Source organism: Hyla sarda, chromosome 8, assembly GCF_029499605.1.
Source record: "Hyla sarda isolate aHylSar1 chromosome 8, aHylSar1.hap1, whole genome shotgun sequence".
Lineage (NCBI taxonomy): Eukaryota > Metazoa > Chordata > Amphibia > Anura > Hylidae > Hyla > Hyla sarda.
The window spans coordinates 221,388,903-221,413,689 of NC_079196.1; the positions used below are offsets into that span (position 1 = coordinate 221,388,903).

The following is a 24,787-nucleotide window of genomic DNA, read 5'->3' on the forward strand; positions in this document are numbered from 1 at the left end:
ATGCTAAGAGTTGTACTCCCAACAGCTTGCGGGCAGGTGGCCGGGGAGCGGAGCCGACCAACAGGAATATGAAATGACAGCACTGTCATTTCATATTTCCCGGGCAGACCTGTGATTGGTCCCGACCTCCTGGCCAATCACAGCTGCCAGAGGGAAATAATAAATTACAGTTACATAGTTACATAGTTACATAGTTAGTACGGTCGAAAAAAGACATATGTCCATCAAGTTCAACCAGGGAATTAAGGGGTAGGGGTGTGGCGCGATATTGGGGAAGGGATGGGATTTTATATTTCTTCATAAGCATTAATGTTATTTTGTTCCAGGAATGTATCTAATCCTGTTTTAAAGCTGTTAATTGTTCCTGCTGTGACCAGTTCCTGAGGTAGACCGTTCCATAAATTCACAGTCCTCACGGTAAAGAAGGCGTGTCGCCCCTTGAGACTAAACTTTTTCTTCTCCAGACGGAGGGAGTGCCCCCTCGTCCTTTGGGGGGTTTAACCTGGAACAGTTTTTCTCCATATTTTTTGTATGGGCCATTAATATACTTATATACGTTTATCATATCCCCCCTTAAACGTCTCTTCTCAAGACTAAACAATTGTAACTCCTTTAATCGCTCCTCATAGCTAAGATGTTCCATGCCCCATATTAGTTTAGTCGCGCGTCTCTGCACCCTTTCCAACTCCGCAGTGTCCCTTTTATGGACAGGTGCCCAAAACTGAACAGCATATTCCAGGTGAGGCCGTACCAATGCTTTATAAAGGGGGAGTATTATGTCCCTGTCCCTGCAGGGTCCATGCCTCTTTTGATACATGACAATATCCTGCCGGCTTTGGAAGCAGCAGCCTGACATTGCATGCTATTCTGTAGTCTGTGATCTACAAGTCACCCAGATCCTTCTCTACCAGTGACTCTGCCAGTTTAATCCCCCCTAAGACATATGATGCATGCAGGTTATTAGTACCCAGATGCATAACTTTACATTTATCCACATTGAACCTCATTTGCCAAGTGGAGGCCCAGACACTTAGTCTATCCAAGTCATCTTGTAACTTATACACATCCTCTATAGACTGTACCGTGCTACAAAGCTTGGTGTCATCTGCAAAGATAGAAACAGAGCTGTTATTACCATCCTCTATATACACAGCCCCCCTCTATATACACAGCCCCCCTCTATATACACAGCCCCCCCCCCTCTATATACAGAGCTGTTAATACCATCCTCTATATCATTGATAAATAAATTATACAACAGCGGGCCCAGTACTGAACCTTGGGGTACACCACTAATTACCGGGGACCAATCAGAGTACGAATCATTGACCACCACTCTCTGGGTACGATCCATGAGCCAGTGTTCAATCCAGTTACAAACTAAAATTTCCAAACCCAAAGACCTTAACTTACCTGTCAGACGTCTGTGAGGGACAGTATCAAATGCTTTAGCAAAATCCAGAAACACTATATCCACAGCCATTCCTCTATATACAGAGCCCCCCTCTATATACACAGCCCCCTCTATATACACAGCCCCCCTCTATATACACAGCCCCCCTCTATATCCACAGCCATTCCTCTGTCAAGGCTTCTACTCACCTCTTCATAAAAGCAAATTAGATTGGTTTGACAACTTCTATCCTTAGTAAACCCATGCTGGCTATCACTTATAATACTATTATCCCCTATGTATTCCTGTATGTAGTCCCTTATAAGTCCTTCAAACAATTTACCCACAATGCACGTTAAACTTACCGGTCTATAGTTTCTTGGGGAAGACCTAGAGCCCTTTTTGAAGATTGGCACCACATTCGCCTTGCGCCGGTCCCTTGGCACAATACCAGACACCAGAGAATCTCTAAATATCATGAACAGGGGTACATATATTACTGAACTTACCTCTCTAAGAACTCTTGGGTGCAATCCATCAGGTCCTGGAGATTTGCTTACATTTACTTTACTTAACTTACCTTGTACCATCTCTACATTAAGCCAGTTCAGTACATTACATGATGTGTTACCAGCACTGACCTGTACATGATGTGTTACCAGCACTGACCTGGCCAATGTCAGCTCCTTTTTCCATAGTGTATACAGAACTAAAGAACCCATTCAGTAGCTCTGCTTTCTCTTGATCGCCTGTGACAACCTCCCCATTATCATTATTAAGGGGTCCTACATGCTCTGTTCTTGGTTTTTTTGCATTTATATATCTAAAAAAATATTTAGGATTAGTTTTGCTTTCTTTGGCCACCTGTCTCTCATTTTGAATTTTTGCTGTTTTTATTACATTTTTACAGATTTTATTAAGCTCCTTGTACTGTTTAAATGTTATCGCTGACCCATCAGATTTGTATTTTTTTGAAGGCTATTTTTTTGTTGTTTATTGCTCTTTTAACAACATTTGTCAGCCATGTAGGATTTAGTCTTAATTGTTTATATTTGTTCCCCTTTGGTATATATTTAGTTGTATAGTTATTTAGAGTTGATTTAAAGATGTCCCGTTTACCTTCTGTATCAGTATTTGAGAACACCTCCCCCCAGTCTATGTCCTGTAGTGCAGCCCTCAGTGCCATAACTTCATTCTCCCCGCTGGGAAGCCTGTGAGCAGAGAAAAATGCTGCCCGCTTCCCTGGCTTCCTTGTCACCTGTCTGCACCATACTACTACAACACCCAGCATGCCCTTACAGTAAGGACATGCTGGGAGTTGTAGTGGTGCAGCGTGGGCAGACAAAAGATGTGCGGGCGGGTGACAAGCTTGTGTGGTGGCCCAGTACAGGAGGTGTTACCCCGTACCCTTGCTGCCCCCATTTGGTGTCCCCTGGGCTCACTTGTTTCCCCACTGTACATATGTTCTGCAATGTAAAGTATTATAAAATGTCTTGTTGTTTTAAGGGTTGTACCATGTGATATGTCATGTGATTGTTACCCAGGAGGTACCAGTGACCAGGTGATCCCAAGAGTGACCTATGGGCTCCCTGCTAGTCTCCCCATATATGCCCTGGGTGGAGCTTCTCTCTCTTCGGCTGAGGTCCAGTGCAGTCGCCTAGTGTGTGTATCCAGAATGTTGGAGACCTCAAAGTCCAGTCCTGCAGCCGCCATCAAGTCAAGTAAGATTAAGTCACAGCTTTATGTGTCAAGTCAGTCCCTGTCATCTGTCAAGTCAGCGTGGTCTGCATTCAATTATCCAGTCCTACTACAAGTCCCATCAAGCCCTCAAAGGGAACCAATCACTAGTTTTACCCCATATAATCAGTGACAACACATAATAGAGGTTAATATCACGTTTTCTGCCATGTCTGGATATCCGCTGGCACATCTATAAATGTGAAGTAAACAACTTTTATAAATGGTCACATGCTGTATGTAAATGAGGTTCAGTCGGGCATGTGGCTGCTAAAGTAGTCATGGCTACCAGAGCAGTAATCACGCCTATTCAGGCTCAAAAAATACCTATCTAGGTATTATTGAGCAGCTCAGTCAGGGTCTGATGTCATTTCTTAGAGGTAGGCTGTCAATCATGTCTAAATAGGAGTGATTAGAGCCTGAACGAGCGTGAGTACAGCGTGGGGAGCCGTGACTTCTTCAGCAGGCCGCATGCCTGGTAACTACTTGAGCATGCCTGGTGACTACATACTGCATGTGACAGTTATTAAAGTTGTTTTTGCCACATTTACAGATGTGCCAGCAGACATCCAAACATGGTAGGACACATGATATTAACCTCTATTACGTGTTGCCACTCGTTATATATGGTAAAACTTAATGAAGGGTTCCCTTTAAGATCTCTGCGTCATTGGTCACCTCCTTGGGCCCTGGCTGAACTGTATAGACTTTACCATCTGTCTACCCTCAGTAAAGCTACTGTTGTAACCCATCCGCACATCTCCCGCCCACGCCTCACGACTACAACTCCCAGCATGTCCTTACTGAAAGGGCATGCTGGCAGTTGTAGTCATGTGGCACGGGCTGCAGGAGATGTGCAGGCGGGTGACAAGCAAGTCAGGGAAGCTTGTCACTCATCTTTACATCTCCCACCAGGCAGTAGCATGACTACAAATCCCAACTTGCCCTTACAGTGAGGACATGCTGGTAGTTGTGCGGTGTGGGCGTGACAATAAATGTACTAACCTATTTTCCGTGTTCTTTAGCTTCTCATTTCAGATCCGTGTATCCTGTGGACTACTTCGGATTCGGTGGACTACTACAATGACCAGCATTTTTTTTTTTTTTTTATGTTAACAAAATAGTTAACGAGTGTTTTTTAAAATAATTTTTTTTTTAATGTGTTGTATTTTAAAAATGTTTTACTTTACATGCTTAGTAGTGGAAGCTGTCTTATGGATGGAATTCATTACTAAGCCAGGGCTTAGCGTTAGCCCCAAAAACAGCTAACGCTTAACCCCAATTATTACCGCGGTACCCACCGCCACAGGGGTGCCGGGAAGAGACAGTACCAACAGGCCCGGAGCATCAAAAATGGCGCTCCTGGGCCTAGGTGGTAACAGGCTGGCATTATTTAGGCTGGGGAGGTCCAGTAACAATGGTCCTCACCCACCCGGGTAACGTCAGACTGTTGCTGCTTGGTTGGTATCTGGCTGAGAATGAAAATAGGGGGAACCCTATGCATTTTTTAAAATATTTAATTGTTTCTGAAAAAACTTTGGGGTTTCCCATATTTTCCCAATTTTCATTCTCAGCCAGATACCAACCAAGCAGCAACAGCCTAATGTTACTAGGATGGGCAAGGACCATTGTTACTGGCTCTCCCTAGCCTAAATAATGCCAGCCTGTTACCACCTAGGCCAAGCATTTTTGATGCTCCAGGCCTGTTGGTATCGGCTCTTTCCAGCACCTTTGTGGGTACCGGGGTAATAATTGGGGGTTAGTGCTAGCTGTTTTGGGGGCTAACCCTAAGCTATGGCTTAGTAATGGATTCCGTCTATATGACGGCTTCCACTACTAAGCCTGAAAAGTAAATAAAAAAACACTACAGGTTTAAAAAACTTTTATTTAAAAAACAAAACACTCCCCTGTAAGCCCTCAGTAATCATTTTATTAATCTAAAAAAAAAAATCGCAGTCCACCAAATCTGAAATAGTTCACAGGATACACAGATCTGAAATGAGAAGGGAAAAAAAACTAACAAAAAATGGGTTAGTACATTTAGGGTGAAAAAAGTAACAGTGGTAACAAATTTTATAAACACATAAGCAAAACCAAAATAAAAAAAAATTGACTACAGAACTCGCTTACCAAAGCAACAATGATAAATGTCCCTCTATGTGTTTTTTAAGGTGAGTTATCACGACATGTGGTAACCCATGGTAAATAACAGTTACTGGAATGTGCTGGCGGATTTTTGTGGCTTATTTAAACTATAATAAAGCTGCATCAAGTATCCCTGGTTGTCATTCTAAAAATGCACACATAGGTATCTGAAGCCACAGTGGCTTTTTCCAAGCTTTCAAAAAATTATTCTTTTTCGGGAGTAGCAAGAACTGGTAAGGGTATATTCACATGGCAGAATTTTTGCATGCGGAATTCTGCATGGATTCCGTATGCAGATTCCTCATCAAATTAAAGCCTAATAGGCTTCAATGGGATTTAGCACTCCCATTCACACTTCAGAATTTCAGCATGCGGATTCCACATGGATTCCACACGGAATTCGCACCGATTCAATGCAAAATCTTCACAAGCCAGAAACCACCCAAATGAATGCAGATGCAGAATTGGTGCGAATTTGAAGAAATTCTGCCGTGTGAATATACCCTTAGTCTGCCAAGGGAAGAAGATGGTACGGATTTCTCCAGCCGTACAAAAAAATTATCCCTTTTTGGGAGTAACAACAGAATTGGTGGACTGTCATCACCAGCAGACAGCAGAAGGTGGTAGACTGATGTTTCCTGTAGTAGCTATCGTACAGCAAGGGTGGTAGCGACCCAGGCCTGGCTGAAAGTAACAAAAATATTTTTCGGGACAAATTTGGATGCCACCCTTTATTTTTGGATATATTGTACTGAAAACCAAAAATATTTGGGAAGTAGAATAGAAAGAAATGTGATTCAGTCATTTTCTTGAGGAGTTTTCTGTTTAATTGATTAGTGACCAAGTTAATTCAAGTTTTGTTAAAAAAGCTATAGAAAAACGCAAACTCCCAGTATTTAAAATGGAGAAAAGGAGGATGAACATAAGTAGATAGCACACTCTGGTGCTCAAACACCTCTGAGAAAATTCCCCAAAAAGACAAATACTACTGTGAAATTTTATGATCAAATGGCAAAACCCCACTTCTGATAATGTTTCAGGTAGCGGGATAATGATCAATATCCCGTTACCTAAGGACAAAGCTGCCATGCTAGGCGAAACATGTCGAGGAGGGGCTGTGATGTAGTTTTAAAAGTGTGCTCTTCCCACTTATTTCCGGGATTAGTCTGCAGCAAATCCTGGTAAAGAAACATTTGGTGCCAAAAAATGTCCAGTCGGCAAGTCGCACATTTAACTTGTTCTGTCATAGAGGGAAGACATGTGATTTTAACCAATGTACATTTCCTTAGTTTTTTTTATTATATATTTCAATAAAGTTTGCTGTTTTTCTATACTTAATAGTAAATGGTAAAGATAGGCTCTTAGTGACTACCAATGGTGGATATTGTGGATGTGAAAAAATCAGCCATCCATTCATTGGTCTAATTTTTGGGTACATACATAATTTACTTATCTATATCTGGAGTGTGGGGAATGCAGAAAGTGGAGAGGAATCTCCTGAAAGTGGTGTTGTCAGCGGCGCTCTCCTCTGGATGCTCGGGGGCTGATTAGCAAAAAACGGGGAGGAAAAACAGACTTCATATAAAAATAACAAATGGTTTATTTGAAGCATGCAATCGAACTACGCGTTTCAAGGGGCGGGACCTCCTCTTTGTCAGGTTCTCAGAGAACCTGATGAAGATGGGGTCCCGCTCCTCGAAGCGCGTAGTTCGTTTGCATGCTTCAAATAAACCATTTGTTATTTTTATATCAAGTCCGTTTTTCCTGCTGTTTTTTTTTTGCTAATCAGCCCCCGAGCATCCAGAGGAAAGCGCCGCTGACAACACCACTTTCAGAAGATTCCTCTCCACTTTCTGCATTCTACAGACCGTCTGAGCATGGGACCGGTGCAGGCTGCACTCCTCTGTTATACCACAGATTGTGGAACCAAGCCCTCCATGGTGTTGTGCTCATTGTACAACACACAAAGGTAAGCAAACTTCTATCTTCACTTATAACATACATTTAAAAAAGGATAATTGCGCTTAGATGCACATCGGTCTATTCTGCTTTTTTCTTTAAAAAAAAAAAAAGGTTGGAGTGAGGGGAGTAACTTTGTATTCACTCTAATGTCCAAACCTTTGCAGGGCTGGTGCAAGGATTTTTGCGACCCTTGGTGAAAGCTAATATTGCTACCCATCGACCCCACCCATTGACCCCGCCCATTGGTCCTGCCCTTTGACTTGCCCCACCTTACTACTGAGGTGACACACTGTAACAAACCCACTTCTCATGTAATCTCCTTACTAATGGGGTGACACACTGTAACAAACCTGCTTCTCACGTAATCACCTACTACTGGGGTGAGACACTGTAACAAACCCCCTCCTCATGTGATGGTGGTTCTGGCTGGGCGGGTGCTTCAGAGGCTGGCTGCTTACTAACTTTCTTTCAGCAGACAGAGCAGCGCCCCCATCAAGAGGGCTCTCTAGGCGGCTGCCTATTTTGTCTATAGGCAGAACCGGCCCTGGACCTTGTATAGTATTCTTGGACCTAAAATTGGTCCATGATAACAAAGGTCATATCAATGTTAATAAGGCAAAACAATAAACAAGGGACGCATGAATGCAGACAAAAATAATAGCAATTTTGTCAATGCCTTTAATGCTAAACAATAAAAAGATTAGACAAATATCCTAAAAGCATCGGAAACTCCTAATGGAGATAGAGAAGAGATACTTTGCAAATGTTTTTCCCCATGGAGCATGGCATGTTCTAATGGATACATTACTATCATGGGGGATCAGTGCTTATGGAGAAAGATTGCTCAACCTGTTGCACAGGACCGAAAACTAGAGGTTGATTTAAAAAAATGTTCTTCATGAAATTTAAAACAAAATTTAGAAAGAAAGATCTTAATGACAAAACATAATGACAAAAGCCCAAGAGACAAGAATTCACTGATCTGGTTATGAACATCTTTCTTCCTCCGGGGTCATTATAGATCTACGATCATCCGGCCGGGATTGTCCCAGCACAATATAAAGCTTCTCCTCCGTTCCCATTATTTTTCATATGTTTACATTAAGACAAGTTTTCTGTTACTATACGAACGAGGAGACAAGACAATGGTCAGATCATTTCTTGCTAAAAAATATTCTAGAAGATAATTATATCACACCAGGGTTTTAGCAAATTTCAATACAAATTATTATAATGTCAGTATGATGTGGGCAATTACTTTATTTAAAAATCTGTTCAGGCTTATTTTTTTCCTCAATTTTTTTTTGTCTTTAAAAGCAGGTATGTGTCCTTGGAATAAATTGCCGTCATAAAATATGTCTAAAATTAACACTGTGGAAGTGATGCAAACAATTTTCTATAAAGCTGTAGAAATATTTCTATAGAAAAGGGAGAAAGGGAAACTGCTATAGCCTAAGCTCAAAAAGACATCTGGAAGGCATAAATAGCATTTTAAACCAATATTCAACATTTTATTCTCTAGTAAATTGCAGATTTCAGATTTCATGCAATTAAGTGATTTTAGTTTAAATACTTTTGGATCAGGTTTGGAGTTATTTTTTGGAGTAAATAAAAAAAATAGCAAAATTTCAAAATACAGAAGTTAAACAGAATGAATATGTTGTTTTAAAATTTCTATAGTATATTATATTTTTCTGGTTATAACTTACATTTTAGATTCAATGGATGGAATAGCCCTGCAACGCAGCATTATACTCCCTGTATAAAATGAAAAAAAAAAAAAAAATGACATTAAGAAATATTATCTATTAAGCCCTTGTGGTATCTGTCATTAAATCTGATTGTTTAAGCCTGATATCTCCACCAGCAAGTAAAGTAAATAAGAAAATAATACTATTTTCTATATACTTTAATAATAACATCCACACCATAACCAGAAACAGTCTTCAAAATATGGTATAACTAAATTTATATTACTGACCTATTTAACTTTATTAACTTTACTCCCTAAATAACAATAAAGCTAATGCTGTTTTTTCCCCTTATTTTCTAATTTAAGTTTGACTTTATTATTATTTTTTTTTTATAAAAATAAATGTAAGGACCATTGATAGTAGACAGTGTAAAGTATTATTTCATTGCTTCTATCCAGCCAAAAAATACCTGTATGCTCGCACTGCTATGTTTAGGTGAGGAGGCATATAATAGAAAACACATAGAAGCACAGTTAGAACCTTTATACAACTGGACCAGGTTCGTAACCAATAAGCTTTGAAGGTTCTCCACTAGATGACTAGATCACCAGGAATAACCACTGGGTCACTAAAGATGACCAGTTGATCACCAACAATACTTTTGCCATTCCACTGTTTTTATTGTGCTTAAATCTATATACACAAAACTCAACGTGTGTGTGTGTGTATGTTCCAGCATCATGTCCAAACGGCTAAAGATATTGACATGAAACTCAACGTAGGAGGTCGGGATAGGAGGTCGAGATAGGAGAGCGGGATAGGAGGATGGGATAGGAGGACGGATAGGAGGTCGGGATAGGAGGTCGTGGTATGAGGACGGGATATGAGGACAGGATATGGGGTTGGGATATGACAACAAAATACGGGGATGGGATATGAAGTCAAAAGCTTCCTCCTTTATTGATTTTCCTCCCCAACAAGGATTAGGACGGAAAAACCGGGCAATGCCGGATACTCAGCTAGTCTATGATAAATTGTGTGGTTTTTTTTCTAGAATAGTAATGAAATTTCAATGAAGAATGAGACTTTGGTTGATAAATATTTTTACATTTTACCATTTTCTGGACAAACAAGGAATAAACCGCTCATTACCACTTTCTTTTTCCTGATATATTTGGTCGGAGTTCTTCTCAATTCTTCCATTATCACCGCCATATGTCTGGATGATCAGTTACATAAACCAATGTATGTCTTTATCTGTAATTTGTCCATTGTAGACATATTTTATACATCGGTCACGGTTCCTAAATTACTGCACATGTTATTATCCGGGAATCACTTTGTTTCCTTCTCACAATGTTATACTCAGTTGTGCTTTTTTTTTACAGTGGTGACCGCAGAAGATATTTGTTACGCCTAGCGCTCCGGGTCCCCGCTCCTCCCCGGAGCGCTCACGGCGTCTTTCTCCCTGCAGCTCCCCGGTCAGTCCCGCTGACCGGGAGCGCTGCACTGTCATGGCCGTTGGGGATGCTATTCGCACAGCGGGACGCGCCCGCTCGCGAGTCGCATCCCAGGTCACTTACCCGTTCCAGTCCCCTGCTGTCATGTGCTGGCGCGCGCGGCTCCGCTCTCTAGGGCGCGCGCGCGCCAGCTCCCTGAGACTTAAAGGGCCAGTGCACCAATGATTGGTGCCTGGCCCAATTAGCTTAATTGGCTCCCATCTGCTCCCTGCCTTTATCTGACCTCCTCCCATGCACTCCCTTGCCGGATCTTGTTGCCTTGTGCCAGTGAAAGCGTTTTGTGTGTCCAAAAGCCTGTGTACCAGTACTTCTGCTATCCACCCTGACTACGAACCTTGCCGCCTGCCCCCGACCTTCTGCTACGTCCGACCTTGCTTCTGTCTACTCCCTTGTACCGCGCCTATCTTCAGCAGCCAGAGAGGTTGAGCCGTTGCTAGTGGATACGACCTGGTCACTACCGCCGCAGCAAGTCCATCCCGCTTTGCGGCGGGCTCTGGTGAAAACCAGTAGTGACTTAGAACCGGTCCACTAGCACGGTCCACGCCAATCCCTCTCTGGCACAGAGGATCCACCTCCTGCCAGCCGGCATCGTGACAATATTCTTCTCTTCATTATGGCTTATGACCGATATGTTGCTATCTGCCTCCCCTTACATTATCATCGTATCCTGAGTCAGAAAAATTGTATCCTGCTAACTATTGGGATTTGGGCAGTGGCCTTTTTAAACTCAATAATGTTAGTAACCTCAGCTTTACACATGACCTCCTGTCACTCCAACATCATCCATCAGTTCTTCTGTGATCTTAAGTCACTAACAAAGACAACCTGCACAGGAACACTAATGTTTTTTATCATTGGTATAGAAATTGTGCTATTAGGGTTTATTCCAATGTTATGCACTCTTATTTCTTATATCCAAATCTTCTCTGTTATCTTCAGAATGAAGTAAAAAGAAAGCCGAAAAAAGGCCTTCTCCACCTGCTCATCCCATACCACTGTTATCTCTGTTTACTATGGGGCAGCCTTAATAGAGTATCTGCTCCCATCTTACTCTTATGTTCTTCATACTGTCTTCAGTGTAGTGTATACAAGTATCACCCCTATAATAAATCCTATTATATACAGTCTACAGAATTCTAATGTACAATCTGCATTGCTGAGGTTAGCCAAGGGAGCATGCTTTTTAGAGAGCAACTCCAGACACCCATAAGAATGACTGGAGGTGCCAAATCTGTGTCATGGTGCTGCCATTAGCTAGTGTTGGACGGGTATTATCGTGTTCAGGAAGGTGAGTACAGTGTATTATTAGGTTGCAATGTCCGTTTATCTGTATTTTGCATTTTCTGCTTTGGGTCCTGTTTAGACATTATGTTTATGCCTGAACAGTTTCTGTGTTTATTCTCCCTGGTTTGGGAAGAGTTAACCCTTCAGCACTGGGAGGGTAAATGAGGCCTCTTCAGGTGCTGCTCTGGGCTGGTTATTTCCCCTGTAACTCTGACCATGTTTCGATATGCACCTTTGTTTGTCTCAGCACATGTCCCAAGTTTGACCACGGTTATCTGTCCTGTCTGTTCTTGATATATGGATTTTATCCTGCAATGTTTTAGTATTCTGGCATTGCATATAGTGTTTCTTGTTTAGATCCGTGTTCAGATTGTATTCTGTTTTGCCTGAGTTTTGTGAATCTTTGTCCGTGTTCACATTATGCCTTTGTATCAGTCCTGTTTGACCTTGTTGAATCCTGGATCTCCTAGGATAAAATCATGTTCCGAGCTTTGTGCTAATCCTTCTATCTAGGAGTATGTGGGAGTCTGTGCCCATGTTTCATGTATTAATATTTAAGTTTCCTCCTTGGCTGGCATCCTTTCCACACTGTTGAGTATGCTGCTAGCAAGGAGTTTTAGGGACAGTTTGGGCTCATTAACGCACTGCTGTCCCCTTTCACACAGATGTGGTTAATAGTGTAGGGTTAACCAAAGGTTCTTCTGTACTTTCCATCATTTTCTTTTATTGTGATAGGCTGTTGCATTATATAAATACTCCCATTAGGTGATGAAGCACCCAACAGGGAAATGTGCCTTGCAGTAGGTATGCATGGGTCTTGTCTTCTCATGGTATAGTTATATGTTTTTCTAGATTTATATATATATGCTGCTACCTTATCATCAATGCAGTGTGGTTATCTGCACTACTGTATCTTCCTAGCCTTTAATTGTAGCATTACAACTATGGAGCTTTGCCCATGCATATGTCCATGATGTGTATTGGTTCCAATTTAAGCTATGTTTGTCATTCTATTTTACTATATTGATGTCAATAAAGATATTTGTATTGTTTTCACCAAGTACTGTAGTATGTGTATTATATTTTGGTGGATATCATAGTTCATTATGCACGATGTTTTTTTTTCCACCTATGTGGTAGTAATTTATTTTTATTTTGGTGTATTATATTCAATGTATTACATTGAGAAACAACCAAAAAAGATTTGTAAGATGAAATGGAAAAAAAATTAAATGTTGTCATATTCTTGAGAAGTTTTGTTGATTAGTGACCAATTCAATTCAAGCCTTTTCGCCTAAACAATTGTCATGGTTTTTAGACATTTTGTAGCACTACAAGAACTATATATTATTTATTTTTTGTATACATTGTCACGATGCCGGCTGGCAGGTAGTGGATCCTCTGTGCCAGAGAGGGATTGGCGTGGACCGTGCTAGTGGACCGGTTCTAAGCCACTACTGGTTTTCACCAGAGCCCGCCGCAAAGCGGGATGGTCTTGCTGCGGCGGTAGTGACCAGGTCGTATCCACTAGCAACGGCTCACCTCTCTGGCTGCTGAAGATAGGCGCGGTACAAGGGAGTAGGCAGAAGCAAGGTCGGACGTAGCAGAAGGTCGGGGCAGGCAGCAAGGATCGTAGTCAGGGGCAACGGCAGAAGGTCTGGAAACACAGGCAAGGAACACACAAGGAACGCTTTCACTGGCACTAAGGCAACAAGATCCGGCAAGGGAGTGCAAGGGAAGTGAGGTAATATAGGGAAGTGCACAGGTGATTACCCTAATTGGAACCACTGCGCCAATCAGCGGCGCAGTGGCCCTTTAAATCGCAGAGACCCGGCGCGCGCGCGCCCTAGGGAGCGGGGCCGCGCGCGCCGGGACAGAACAGACGGGGAGCGAGTCAGGTAGGGGAGCCGGGGTGCGCATCGCGAGCGGGCGCTACCCGCATCGCGAATCGCATCCCGGCTGGCAGCGGGATCGCAGCGCCCCGGGTCAGAGGACGTGACCGGAGCGCTGCAGCGGAGAGAGTGAAGCGAGCGCTCCGGGGAGGAGCGGGGACCCGGAGCGCTCGGCGTAACAGTACCCCCCCCCTTGGGTCTCCCCCTCTTCTTGGAGCCTGAGAACCTGAGGAGCAGACTTTTGTCAAGGATGTTGTCCTCAGGTTCCCAGGATCTCTCTTCAGGACCACAACCCTCCCAGTCTACTAAAAAAAAATTTTTTCCTCTGACCTTTTTGGCAGCCAAAATTTCCTTGACCGAGAAGACGTCCGAGGAGCCGGAAACAGGAGTGGGAGGAACAGATTTGGGAGAAAAACGGTTGAGGATGAGTGGTTTGAGAAGAGAGACGTGAAAGGCATTAGGGATACGAAGAGAAGGAGGAAGAAGAAGTTTATAAGAGACAGGATTAATTTGACACAAAATTTTGAAAGGACCAAGATAGCGTGGTCCCAACTTGTAGCTAGGGACACGGAAGCGGACATATTTAGCGGAGAGCCATACCTTGTCTCCAGGGGAAAAAACGGGGGGAGCTCTTCTTTTCTTATCCGCGAACCTCTTCATGCGTGAAGAAGCCTGTAAGAGAGAATTTTGGGTCTCTCTCCATATAATGGAAAGGTCACGAGAAATTTCATCCACAGCGGGCAGACCAGAGGGCAAGGGGGTAGGGAGGGGGGGAAGAGGGTGACGGCCGTACACCACGAAAAATGGGGATTTGGAGGAAGATTCAGAGACCCTGAAGTTATACGAGAATTCGGCCCATGGAAGGAGATCTGCCCAGTCATCCTGGCGGGAGGAAACAAAATGTCGCAAATAATCACCCAAGATCTGGTTAATTCTTTCTACTTGTCCATTGGACTGGGGATGATATGCAGAGGAAAAATTTAATTTAATCTTGAGTTGTTTACAGAGAGCCCTCCAGAATTTAGACACGAATTGGACACCTCTATCCGAGACAATCTGCGTAGGCAACCCGTGAAGACGAAAAATGTGTACAAAAAATTGTTTAGCCAACTGAGGCGCAGAAGGAAGACCAGGAAGAGGGATGAAATGTGCCATTTTGGAGAATCGATCAACGACCACCCAAATAACAGTGTTGCCACGGGAAGGGGGTAAATCAGTAATAAAATCCATACCAATCAGAGACCAAGGCTGTTCGGGGACAGGCAGAGGATGAAGAAAACCAGCGGGCTTCTGGCGAGGAGTCTTATCCCGGGCACAGATAGTGCAGGCTCGCACAAAGTCCCCAACATCCGTCTCCAGAGTCGGCCACCAATAGAAGCGGGAGATGAGTTGCACAGATTTCTTGATGCCCGCATGACCTGCGAGATGGGAGGAGTGACCCCATTTGAGGATTCCGAGGCGTTGGCGTGGAGAAACAAAGGTCTTCCCTGGAGGAGTCTGCCTGATGGAGGCAGGAGAAGTGGAGATCAGGCAGTCAGGTGGAATGATGTGTTGCGGAGGGAGATCAACTTCTGAGGCATCCGAGGAACGAGAGAGAGCATCGGCCCTAATGTTCTTATCGGCAGGACGAAAGTGAATCTCAAAATTAAATCGGGCAAAGAACAGAGACCACCGGGCCTGGCGAGGATTCAGCCGTTGGGCAGACTGGAGGTAGGAGAGGTTCTTGTGGTCGGTGTAGATAATAACAGGAGAACTTGATCCCTCCAGCAGATGCCTCCATTCCTCAAGTGCTAATTTAATGGCTAGAAGCTCTCGATCCCCGATGGAGTAGTTCCTCTCCGCTGGAGAGAAGGTCCTAGAGAAAAAACCACAAGTGACAGCATGCCCGGAAGAATTTTTTTGTAGAAGAACAGCTCCAGCTCCCACTGAGGAGGCATCAACCTCCAATAGGAAGGGTTTGGAAGGGTCAGGTCTGGAGAGGACGGGAGCCGAAGAAAAGGCAGACTTGAGTCGTTTAAAGGCGTCTTCTGCTTGAGGAGGCCAGGACTTGGGATCAGCACTTTTTTTGGTTAAAGCCACGATAGGAGCCACAATGGTAGAAAAATGTGGAATAAATTGCCTGTAATAATTGGCGAACCCCAAAAAGCGTTGGATAGCACGGAGTCCGGAGGGGCGTGGCCAATCTAAGACGGCAGAGAGTTTGTCTGGATCCATCTGTAGTCCCTGGCCAGAGACCAAATATCCTAGAAAAGGAAGAGATTGGCATTCAAACAGACATTTCTCAATTTTGGCATAGAGTTGGTTGTCACGAAGTCTCTGAAGAACCATACGGACATGCTGGCGGTGTTCTTCTAGATTGGCAGAAAAAATTAGGATATCGTCCAGATATACAACAACACAGGAGTATAACAGATCACGAAAAATTTCATTGACAAAGTCTTGGAAGACGGCAGGGGCGTTGCACAGTCCAAAGGGCATGACCAGATACTCAAAGTGTCCATCTCTGGTGTTAAATGCCGTTTTCCACTCGTCCCCCTCTCTGATGCGGATGAGGTTATAGGCGCCTCTTAAGTCCAATTTAGTGAAGATGTGGGCACCTTGGAGGCGACCGGTTTTAGACAGTTCTTGGAACAAGAGGACCCCCAACTCTTGATCTCCCCAGTGGACCAATCCAGGGTAGGGGAATGAAGTTGAAGCCAGGGAAGTCCAAGGAGAATTTCCGAGGTGCAATTGGGGAGGACCAAAAGTTCAATCCTCTCATGATGAGATCCGATGCTCATAAGAAGGGGCTCCGTGCGGAAACGTATGGTACAGTCCAATCTTTCATTATTTACACAATTGATGTAGAGGGGTCTGGCGAGACTGGTCACCGGGATGTTGAACCTGTTGACGAGAGAGGCCAAAATAAAATTTCCTGCAGATCCAGAGTCCAAGAAGGCCACAGCAGGGAAGGAGAAGGCAGAGGCAGACATCCGCACAGGCATAGTAAGACGTGGAGAAGCAGAGTAGACATCAAGGACTGTCTCACCTTTGTGCGGAGTCAGCGTACGTCTTTCCAGGCGGGGAGGACGGATAGGACAATCCCTCAGGAAGTGTTCGGTACTAGCACAGTACAGGCAGAGGTTCTCCATACGGCGTCGTGTCCTCTCTTGAGGTGTCAGGCGAGACCGGTCGACCTGCATAGCCTCCACGGCGGGAGGCACAGGAACAGATTGCAGGGGACCAGAGGAGAGAGGAGCCGAGGAGACGAAACGCCTCGTGCGAACAGAGTCCATATCTTGGCGGAGTTCCTGGCGCCTTTCAGAAAAACGCATGTCAATGCGAGTGGCTAGGTGAATGAGTTCATGTAGATTAGCAGGGATTTCTCGTGCGGCCAGAACATCTTTAATGTTGCTGGATAGGCCTTTTTTGAAGGTCGCGCAGAGGGCCTCATTATTCCAGGACAATTCTGAAGCAAGTGTACGGAATTGTACGGCATACTCGCCAACGGAAGAATTACCCTGGACCAGGTTCAACAGGGCAGTCTCAGCAGAAGAGGCTCGGGCAGGTTCCTCAAAGACACTTCGGATTTCCGAGAAGAAGGAGTGTACAGAGGCAGTGACAGGGTCATTGCGGTCCCAGAGCGGTGTGGCCCATGACAGGGCTTTTCCGGACAGAAGACTGACTACGAAAGCCACCTTAGACCTTTCAGTGGGAAACAGGTCCGACATCATCTCCAGATGCAGGGAACATTGGGAAAGAAAGCCACGGCAAAACTCAGAGTCCCCATCAAATGTAGCATAACGGTCAGTTGAGACAGCTGTTGGCCTTGTTGCGCTATCTGTTGTGACTGCTGGGCGACCACCGTGGTGAGGTCAGCGACAACTGGCAGAGGAACTTCAGCGGGATCCATGGCCGGATCTACTGTCACGATGCCGGCTGGCAGGTAGTGGATCCTCTGTGCCAGAGAGGGATTGGCGTGGACCGTGCTAGTGGACCGGTTCTAAGCCACTACTGGTTTTCACCAGAGCCCGCCGCAAAGCGGGATGGTCTTGCTGCGGCGGTAGTGACCAGGTCGTATCCACTAGCAACGGCTCACCTCTCTGGCTGCTGAAGATAGGCGCGGTACAAGGGAGTAGGCAGAAGCAAGGTCGGACGTAGCAGAAGGTCGGGGCAGGCAGCAAGGATCGTAGTCAGGGGCAACGGCAGAAGGTCTGGAAACACAGGCAAGGAACACACAAGGAACGCTTTCACTGGCACTAAGGCAACAAGATCCGGCAAGGGAGTGCAAGGGAAGTGAGGTAATATAGGGAAGTGCACAGGTGATTACCCTAATTGGAACCACTGCGCCAATCAGCGGCGCAGTGGCCCTTTAAATCGCAGAGACCCGGCGCGCGCGCGCCCTAGGGAGCGGGGCCGCGCGCGCCGGGACAGAACAGACGGGGAGCGAGTCAGGTAGGGGAGCCGGGGTGCGCATCGCGAGCGGGCGCTACCCGCATCGCGAATCGCATCCCGGCTGGCAGCGGGATCGCAGCGCCCCGGGTCAGAGGACGTGACCGGAGCGCTGCAGCGGAGAGAGTGAAGCGAGCGCTCCGGGGAGGAGCGGGGACCCGGAGCGCTCGGCGTAACATACATATTAAAGCAGAATTTCCCTCTCCTAAATTATGTCTCTGTGTGCACAGCATGGCAGCATGAACACGTTTGCAATTGGTTTCATATAGCAAACTTGCCTGGTTTTGTAGATATTTTAAAGGGGTACTCCGCCCCTAGACATCTTATCCCCTATCCAAAGGATCCCGTCCACCAGCCCCGCTATAAAAGCAGTTGTGATTAGAGATGAGCCAATTTTTGAAAAATTCGATTTGGCCAATTCGCCGAATTTTCCCAAAAAATTTGTTTCAGGTCGAATAGTAGTATCTAATAGTAGGCTATTTCTGGCCTACTGAGAGCCTCAATAGGGGTGTAGAACACTTTGCTTTGTTCTAACATGCATATGGAGTGTGCTGGTGTATTGAAATAATACTGTTATTCAGTATGACATGCAGATTACAGGCATCGCTATTAGAATCACTGCTGCAGAGCGGCACAATGACAGAGCCTGGAGGTGGCATCAGTATGAGGAGACCATATAGTGGCTGAATGACACAGCGTGGAGGTGTTGGCAGCATGAGGAGGCCATATAGTGGCTAATTGACACAGTGTGGAGGTTTTGGCAGCATGAGGAGACCATATAGTGGCTGAATGACACAGCGTGGAGGTGTTGACAGCATGAGGAGACCATATAGTGGCTGAATGACACAGCGTGGAGGTGTTGCCGGCATGAGGAGACCATATAGTGGCTAAATGACACAGTGTGAAGGTGTTGGTAGCATGAGGAGACCATATAGTGGCTAAATGACACAGCGTGGAGGTGTTGGCAGCATGAGAAGACCATATAAATGTTGAATGACACAGCCTGGAGCTGGCAGCAGCATGAGTAGACATTAAGGCTTCACAATCCCTAAGATTAAAAAATGAATTTTGAAATTTAAACTGAAGATTTATGGTAGCTAGTGCTACCATAAAATTGTTTAGGCCCAGCAGCATCAGTAAACCATATATTGGCTGAATGACACAGCCTGGAGGTGGCAGCAGCATGAGTAGACACTAGGGCTTCATAATCCCTAAGATAAAAAGATGAATTTTGAAATTTAAATTGAAGATTTATGGTACCATAAAAATGCTAATGCTACCATAAAAATGTTAGGCCCTGTCATTCAGCCAATATATGGTTTGCTGATGCCGCTGGAGGTGGCTGAAGCACGAAGATACCATATAGTGTCTCAATGGCACAGCCTGGAGTTGGCTGAAGCATGAGGAGACCATATAGTGTCTGATTGGCACAGCCTGGAGGTGGCTAAATCATGAGAAGACCATAAGTGGCTGAATGGCACAGCCTGGAGGTGGCTGAAGCATGAGGAGACCATATAGTAGCTGAATGACACAGCCTGGAGGTGACTGAATCATGAGGAGACCATATAGTGGCTGAATGGCACAGCCGGGAGTTGGCAGAAGTATGAGGAGACCATTGACATTTCAGATATTTAAATTTAAGATTTTGAAATTGAGGATTTTGACATTTTAACAATTACAGAATCTGAACTAGGCACAACTTTACAAAAGGTTCTTAGTTGTATTCTTTACTGTATCTATGGTTAGGGAATCAGTACAGTCAGACAAGGACATACTTATATTGGTCCACCTTAGGCAGTTAGATGAAGTCTACTCACAGTCTCTGAAACAGGTAAGATGGTTATGGAGTGTGTTGGTCAGGTACCTATTATTGTTTTACCTAGGTCATAACAGATGTAAATAATGAAGGCTGTAAAAACCTTCTCTCTGCATTGTTGAATCCTGAGGCCACCTAATGTACGGACATTACTACACACATAGCTCCCTTCTATATGTATGGGGCCATATATGTTACCATGGGGTACAAGACTGTTGGCACACACAGTTTCTTACCAACTCTCCAGATGCCGTCTTTGCCCTGTACCACCTCTTTCTTCTTCCATTGGTCTCTCAGCATGCATTGCTGGTCCCTGCAAGAGACCTAACCAGACAGATCCACACTCCCCATCCACCTGTACATTCTGTACCGTAACTGTGGGAGGACAGGAACTCTGCAGCCTTGGCAGCCTTCTCCACCATCTAGTCCCCTTGGCTTCTGGGGTTGTTTCCTTCATGTGTGTCTCATCTTTATGATGGCTACCTTCGCTGGCAGCTCTAGGACTTTGAACACTTGAATTACAAACTACAGATTCTACATTTGATTCAATAAAACCTTTACTCCAATAGGCCCATACGTGTGGGTGGTAATAAAAGTGTACCCATACTTATTATGTCTTACCTTCAGATATCTTACACATCTCAATGAATATCTTCAACTCTACATTCTGAACCAACAGCTCAGATCGAGTGGTTTATTGAAGTAGAACTTCATTCTGCGTGTGGTCACCATATGTCCTGTCTTATGTATTACGTCTTTGCATCACTTGGAGTAAGCTTACAACTCAGCATTAACCATGGATTCTCTGATATCCTATCATGGCTCTTGAATTTTTAACCTCATTAGTTCAAGGCAATCAAACATAATCTGAGAGTAGCAAACCTACCAAAGAACGATCATCTTTTTCAGCATCTTCATATTACACTGAATTATCATTATAAAGCTATCCACTCACATTTGATGTTATTCAAATAAATGCAATGTAGTATGTATAGGTATATCACATTGGGTATACATGTAATATGAACATACTCAATGGAGACTAGCGAACTTTTCAAAAATTCAATTTGGCCGATTCGATGAATTTTCTGAAAAGGCTTGTTTCGACCTGAATTTTTCACGGCAGATCTATATTAAAAAAAAACTGTGAAATAATACTGTTTTTCAGAATAACATGCAGATTACTGGCATCGCTTTTAGAATCACTGCCGCAGAGCGGCACAATGACAAATCCTGGAGGTGGCATCAGTGTGAGGAGACCATATAGTGGCTGAATGACACAGCGTGGAGTTGTTGGCAGCATGAGGACACCATATAGTGGCTGAATGACACAGCGTGGAGGTTTTGGCAGTATGAGGAGACCCTATAGTGGCTGAATGACACAGCATGGAGGTGTTGGCAGCATGAAGAGACCATATAGTGGCTGAATGGCACAGACAGGAGTTGCCAGCAGCATGAGTACACACCAGGGCTTCACAATCCCCAAGAAAAAACACAACCATTTTTTAAATTTAAAATGAAAATTTTGGCTAGCTGGTGCTACCTATCATAAAATTTTAATTCCCAGACCCAGGGCCAGCCAGCACCGCCTGGAGTTGGCTGATGCATGAGTACACACCAGAGCTTCACAATCCCTAAGAAAAAACACAAGCATTTTTGAAATTTTTGAAGAAGATTTAGGATAGCGGGTGCTACCTATATATTGCCTGAATGACACAGCCTGGAGTTGGCTGATGCATGAGTACACACCAGGGCTTCACAATCCCTAAGAAAAAACAACCATTTTTGAAATTTTTGAAGAAGATTGACAGTTTTTTAAGAAGATTTAGGACAGCGGGTGCTACCTACATATTGCCTGAATGCCACAGCCTGGAGTTGGATGAAGCATGAAAAGACCATTGAAATGTCAGATTTTTTTAAATTAAAAATTTAAATCAAACTCCGGCGTGTGGGTACAAAGGACCTAATTCAACAAGCCCCCACAGGGCTCATGTGGCCGTGAGATGTAGCAACGTCTCCATTGCCCTGACCGGCCATTGTTTCCAACACTTTTCGCCAAGGCACACCATGTGAAGAACAGCGTGACACCGCCGTGCCCTGCACACATGGTATGCTGAAGGGCCACTGAGACTTGTCCGGGCAGTGGAGGCTTAGGACACAGTGGAGGATGTGGAGGCAGAGTCGCACACTGTCACAGGACGGGCAGAAGATTTACGACAGCGGGTGCTACCTATATATTGCCTGAATTACACAACCTGGAGTTGGCTGATGCATGAGTACACAATAGGGCTTCACAATCCCTAAGAAAAAACAACCATTTTTGAAATTTTTGAAGAAGATTGACAGTTTTTTAAGAAGATTTAGGACAGCGGGTGCTACCTATATATTGCCTGAATGCCACAGCCTGGAGTTGGATGCAGCATGAGGAGACCATTGAAATGTCAGATTTTTTTAAATTAAAAATTTAAATCAAACTCCGGCGTGGGGGTACAAAGGACCTAATTCAACAAGCCCCCACAGGGCTCATGTGGCCATGAGATGTAGCAACGTCTCCATTGCCCTGACCGGCCATTGTTTCCAATACTTTTCGCCAAGGCACACCATGTGAAGAACAGCGTGACACCGCCGTGCCCTGCACACATGGTATGCTGAAGGGCCACTGAGACTTGTCCGGGCAGTGGAGGCTTAGGACACACTGGAGGATGTGGAGGCAGAGTCGTACACTGTCACAGGACGAGCAGAAGATTTACGACAGCGGGTGCTACCTATATATTGCCTGAATTACACAGCCTGGAGTTGGCTGATGCATGAGTACACACCAGGGCTTCACAACCCTAAGAAAATACACAACCATTTTTGAAATTTATTAAGAAGATTAAAATTTTTGAAGAAGATTTAGGACAGCGGGAGATACCAATATATTGCCTGAATGACACAGCCTGGAGTTGGCTGATGTATGATTACACACCAGGGCTTCACAATCCCTAAGAAAAAACAACCATTTTTGAAATTTTTGAAGAAGATTAAGGACAGTGGGTGCTACCTATATATTGCCTGAATGACACAGTCTGGAGTTGTCTGATGCATGAGTACACACCAGGGCTTCATAATCCCTAAGAAAAAACAACCATTTTTGAAATTTTTGAAGAAGATTTAGTATAGCGGGTGCTACCTATATATTGCCTGAATGACGCAGCCTGGAGTTGGCTGATGCATGAGTACACACCAGGGCTTCACAATCCCTAAGAAAATACACAACCATTTTTGAAATTTTTATAGAAGATTTAAATTTTTGAAGGAGATTTAGGACAGCCGGTGCTACCTATATATTGCCTGAATGACACAGCCTGGAGTTGGCTGATGCATGAGTACACACCAGGGCTAGACAATGCCTAGGAAAAAAACACAACAATTTCTGAAATTTCTGAAGAAGATTTAGGACAGCGGGTGAAATGTTTGATTTTTTTATTTGAAATTTAAATCAAACTTTTAGTGTCTCGGACCCCGGCGTGTGGGTACAAAGGACTTAATCTAACAAGCCCCCACAGGGCTCATGTGGCCGTGAGATGTAGGTGCAACGTCTCCATTGCCCTGACCAGCCATTGTTTTTTTTTTGTACTTTTGTTCAAGAACAAGCGCATATCCAAGAGTCCTTAAAGGGGTACTCCGCCCATAGACATCTTATCCCCTATCCAAAGGATAGGGGATAAGATGTCAGATCGCCGCGGTCCCGCTGCTGGGGACCCCGGGGATCGCTGCTGCAGCACCCCGTTATCATTACTGCGCAGAGTGAGATCGCTCTGCACGTAATGACGGGCAATACAGGGGCCGGAGCATCGTTACATCACGGCTCCGCCCCTCGTGATGTCACGGCCCGCCCCCATCAATACAAGTCTATGGGAGGGGGCGTGGCGGTCGTCACGCCCCCTGCCATAGACTTGCATTAAGGGGATGGGCCGTGATGTCATGAGGGGCGGAGCCATGACGTCACGCTGCTTCGGCCCCGTATCGCCCGTCATTACGCACAGAGCGAACTTGCTCTGTGCAGTAATGATGGCGGGGTGCTGCAGCGGCGATCCCCGGGGTCCCCAGCAGCGGGACCGTGGCGATCTAACATCTTATCCGCTATCCTTTGGATAGGGGATAAGATGCCAGGGGTTGAGTACCCCTTTAAGACTCTCTAATGCAGGACGGTGGACCACAAAAAGACATTCTTCTCTAAAGTAATGTTTTCTGAAATAAAGAAGCAGAGTTCATCCCTCTCCGTATTATTTTAAAAAATTTTAATTAAAAAATCCCACACAACAAGCGTTCAATGGTGTAATGGTTATTATTCAGGAAAATTCAAGTTTATTACTGAGAAAATTATCAGAAAATTTGAAAAAACTGTACCAAAGAGGGTTTAATAACCCCGTACATTGCACCATAAATGTTGAAATTTAAATTCAGCACGTATGTATCTATTTAAAAAATCCTAAAATTAAAGGCCCAAGCCCAGAAGCATCATTAAGGCAAGTAGTTCCTGAAAGACACAGGAGCAGTCAGGAGTAGGCATCAGCAGTACCCAACCCCTTACATTGCACAATCAATCGCGAGATCGAGCAATAACAGATGTGTGATGCCCTCAGATGTCCGGGGCTGCACGAGCGCTACACTGAACGGACCAGCGTGTGTTTATTCTTCACCGACAGGTGCGGGTAACCCGCTGAACCCCGTTCGTGATAGGGATCGGGGATTGCAATTATTTGCCATGAAAGAAGAATTCCAACTAAGTGCGGGTCATAAGCTTGGGTTCATTAAGTCCCTTCCCTTTGGACACACTGCCTGTCTGTACTGCCGATTGGATGGTTTAGTAAGGTCCTCGGATCGGGACCGGCGGGGTAGGCGACGGCCCTGACAGAGCGCCGAGAATT

At 44.6% G+C, this 24,787-nt stretch overlaps 1 protein-coding gene across 2 annotated transcripts in view; it reads right to left on the bottom strand.

Annotated features, from left to right (window-relative positions):
* LOC130284873 (major centromere autoantigen B-like) overlaps positions 1–24,787 on the bottom strand; it is a 348,234-nt gene that overhangs the window by 5,278 nt on the left and 318,169 nt on the right. For both annotated transcript variants that reach the window (XM_056535759.1, XM_056535761.1), the window contains one exon: positions 8,947–8,995. Coding sequence is in view for 1 of the 2 variants with exons in the window: in XM_056535761.1 (XP_056391736.1) it covers positions 8,947–8,987 (41 nt within the window). In the remaining variant the exon portion in view is untranslated. Of the gene's footprint in view, positions 1–8,946; positions 8,996–24,787 lie in introns of those variants that run through there.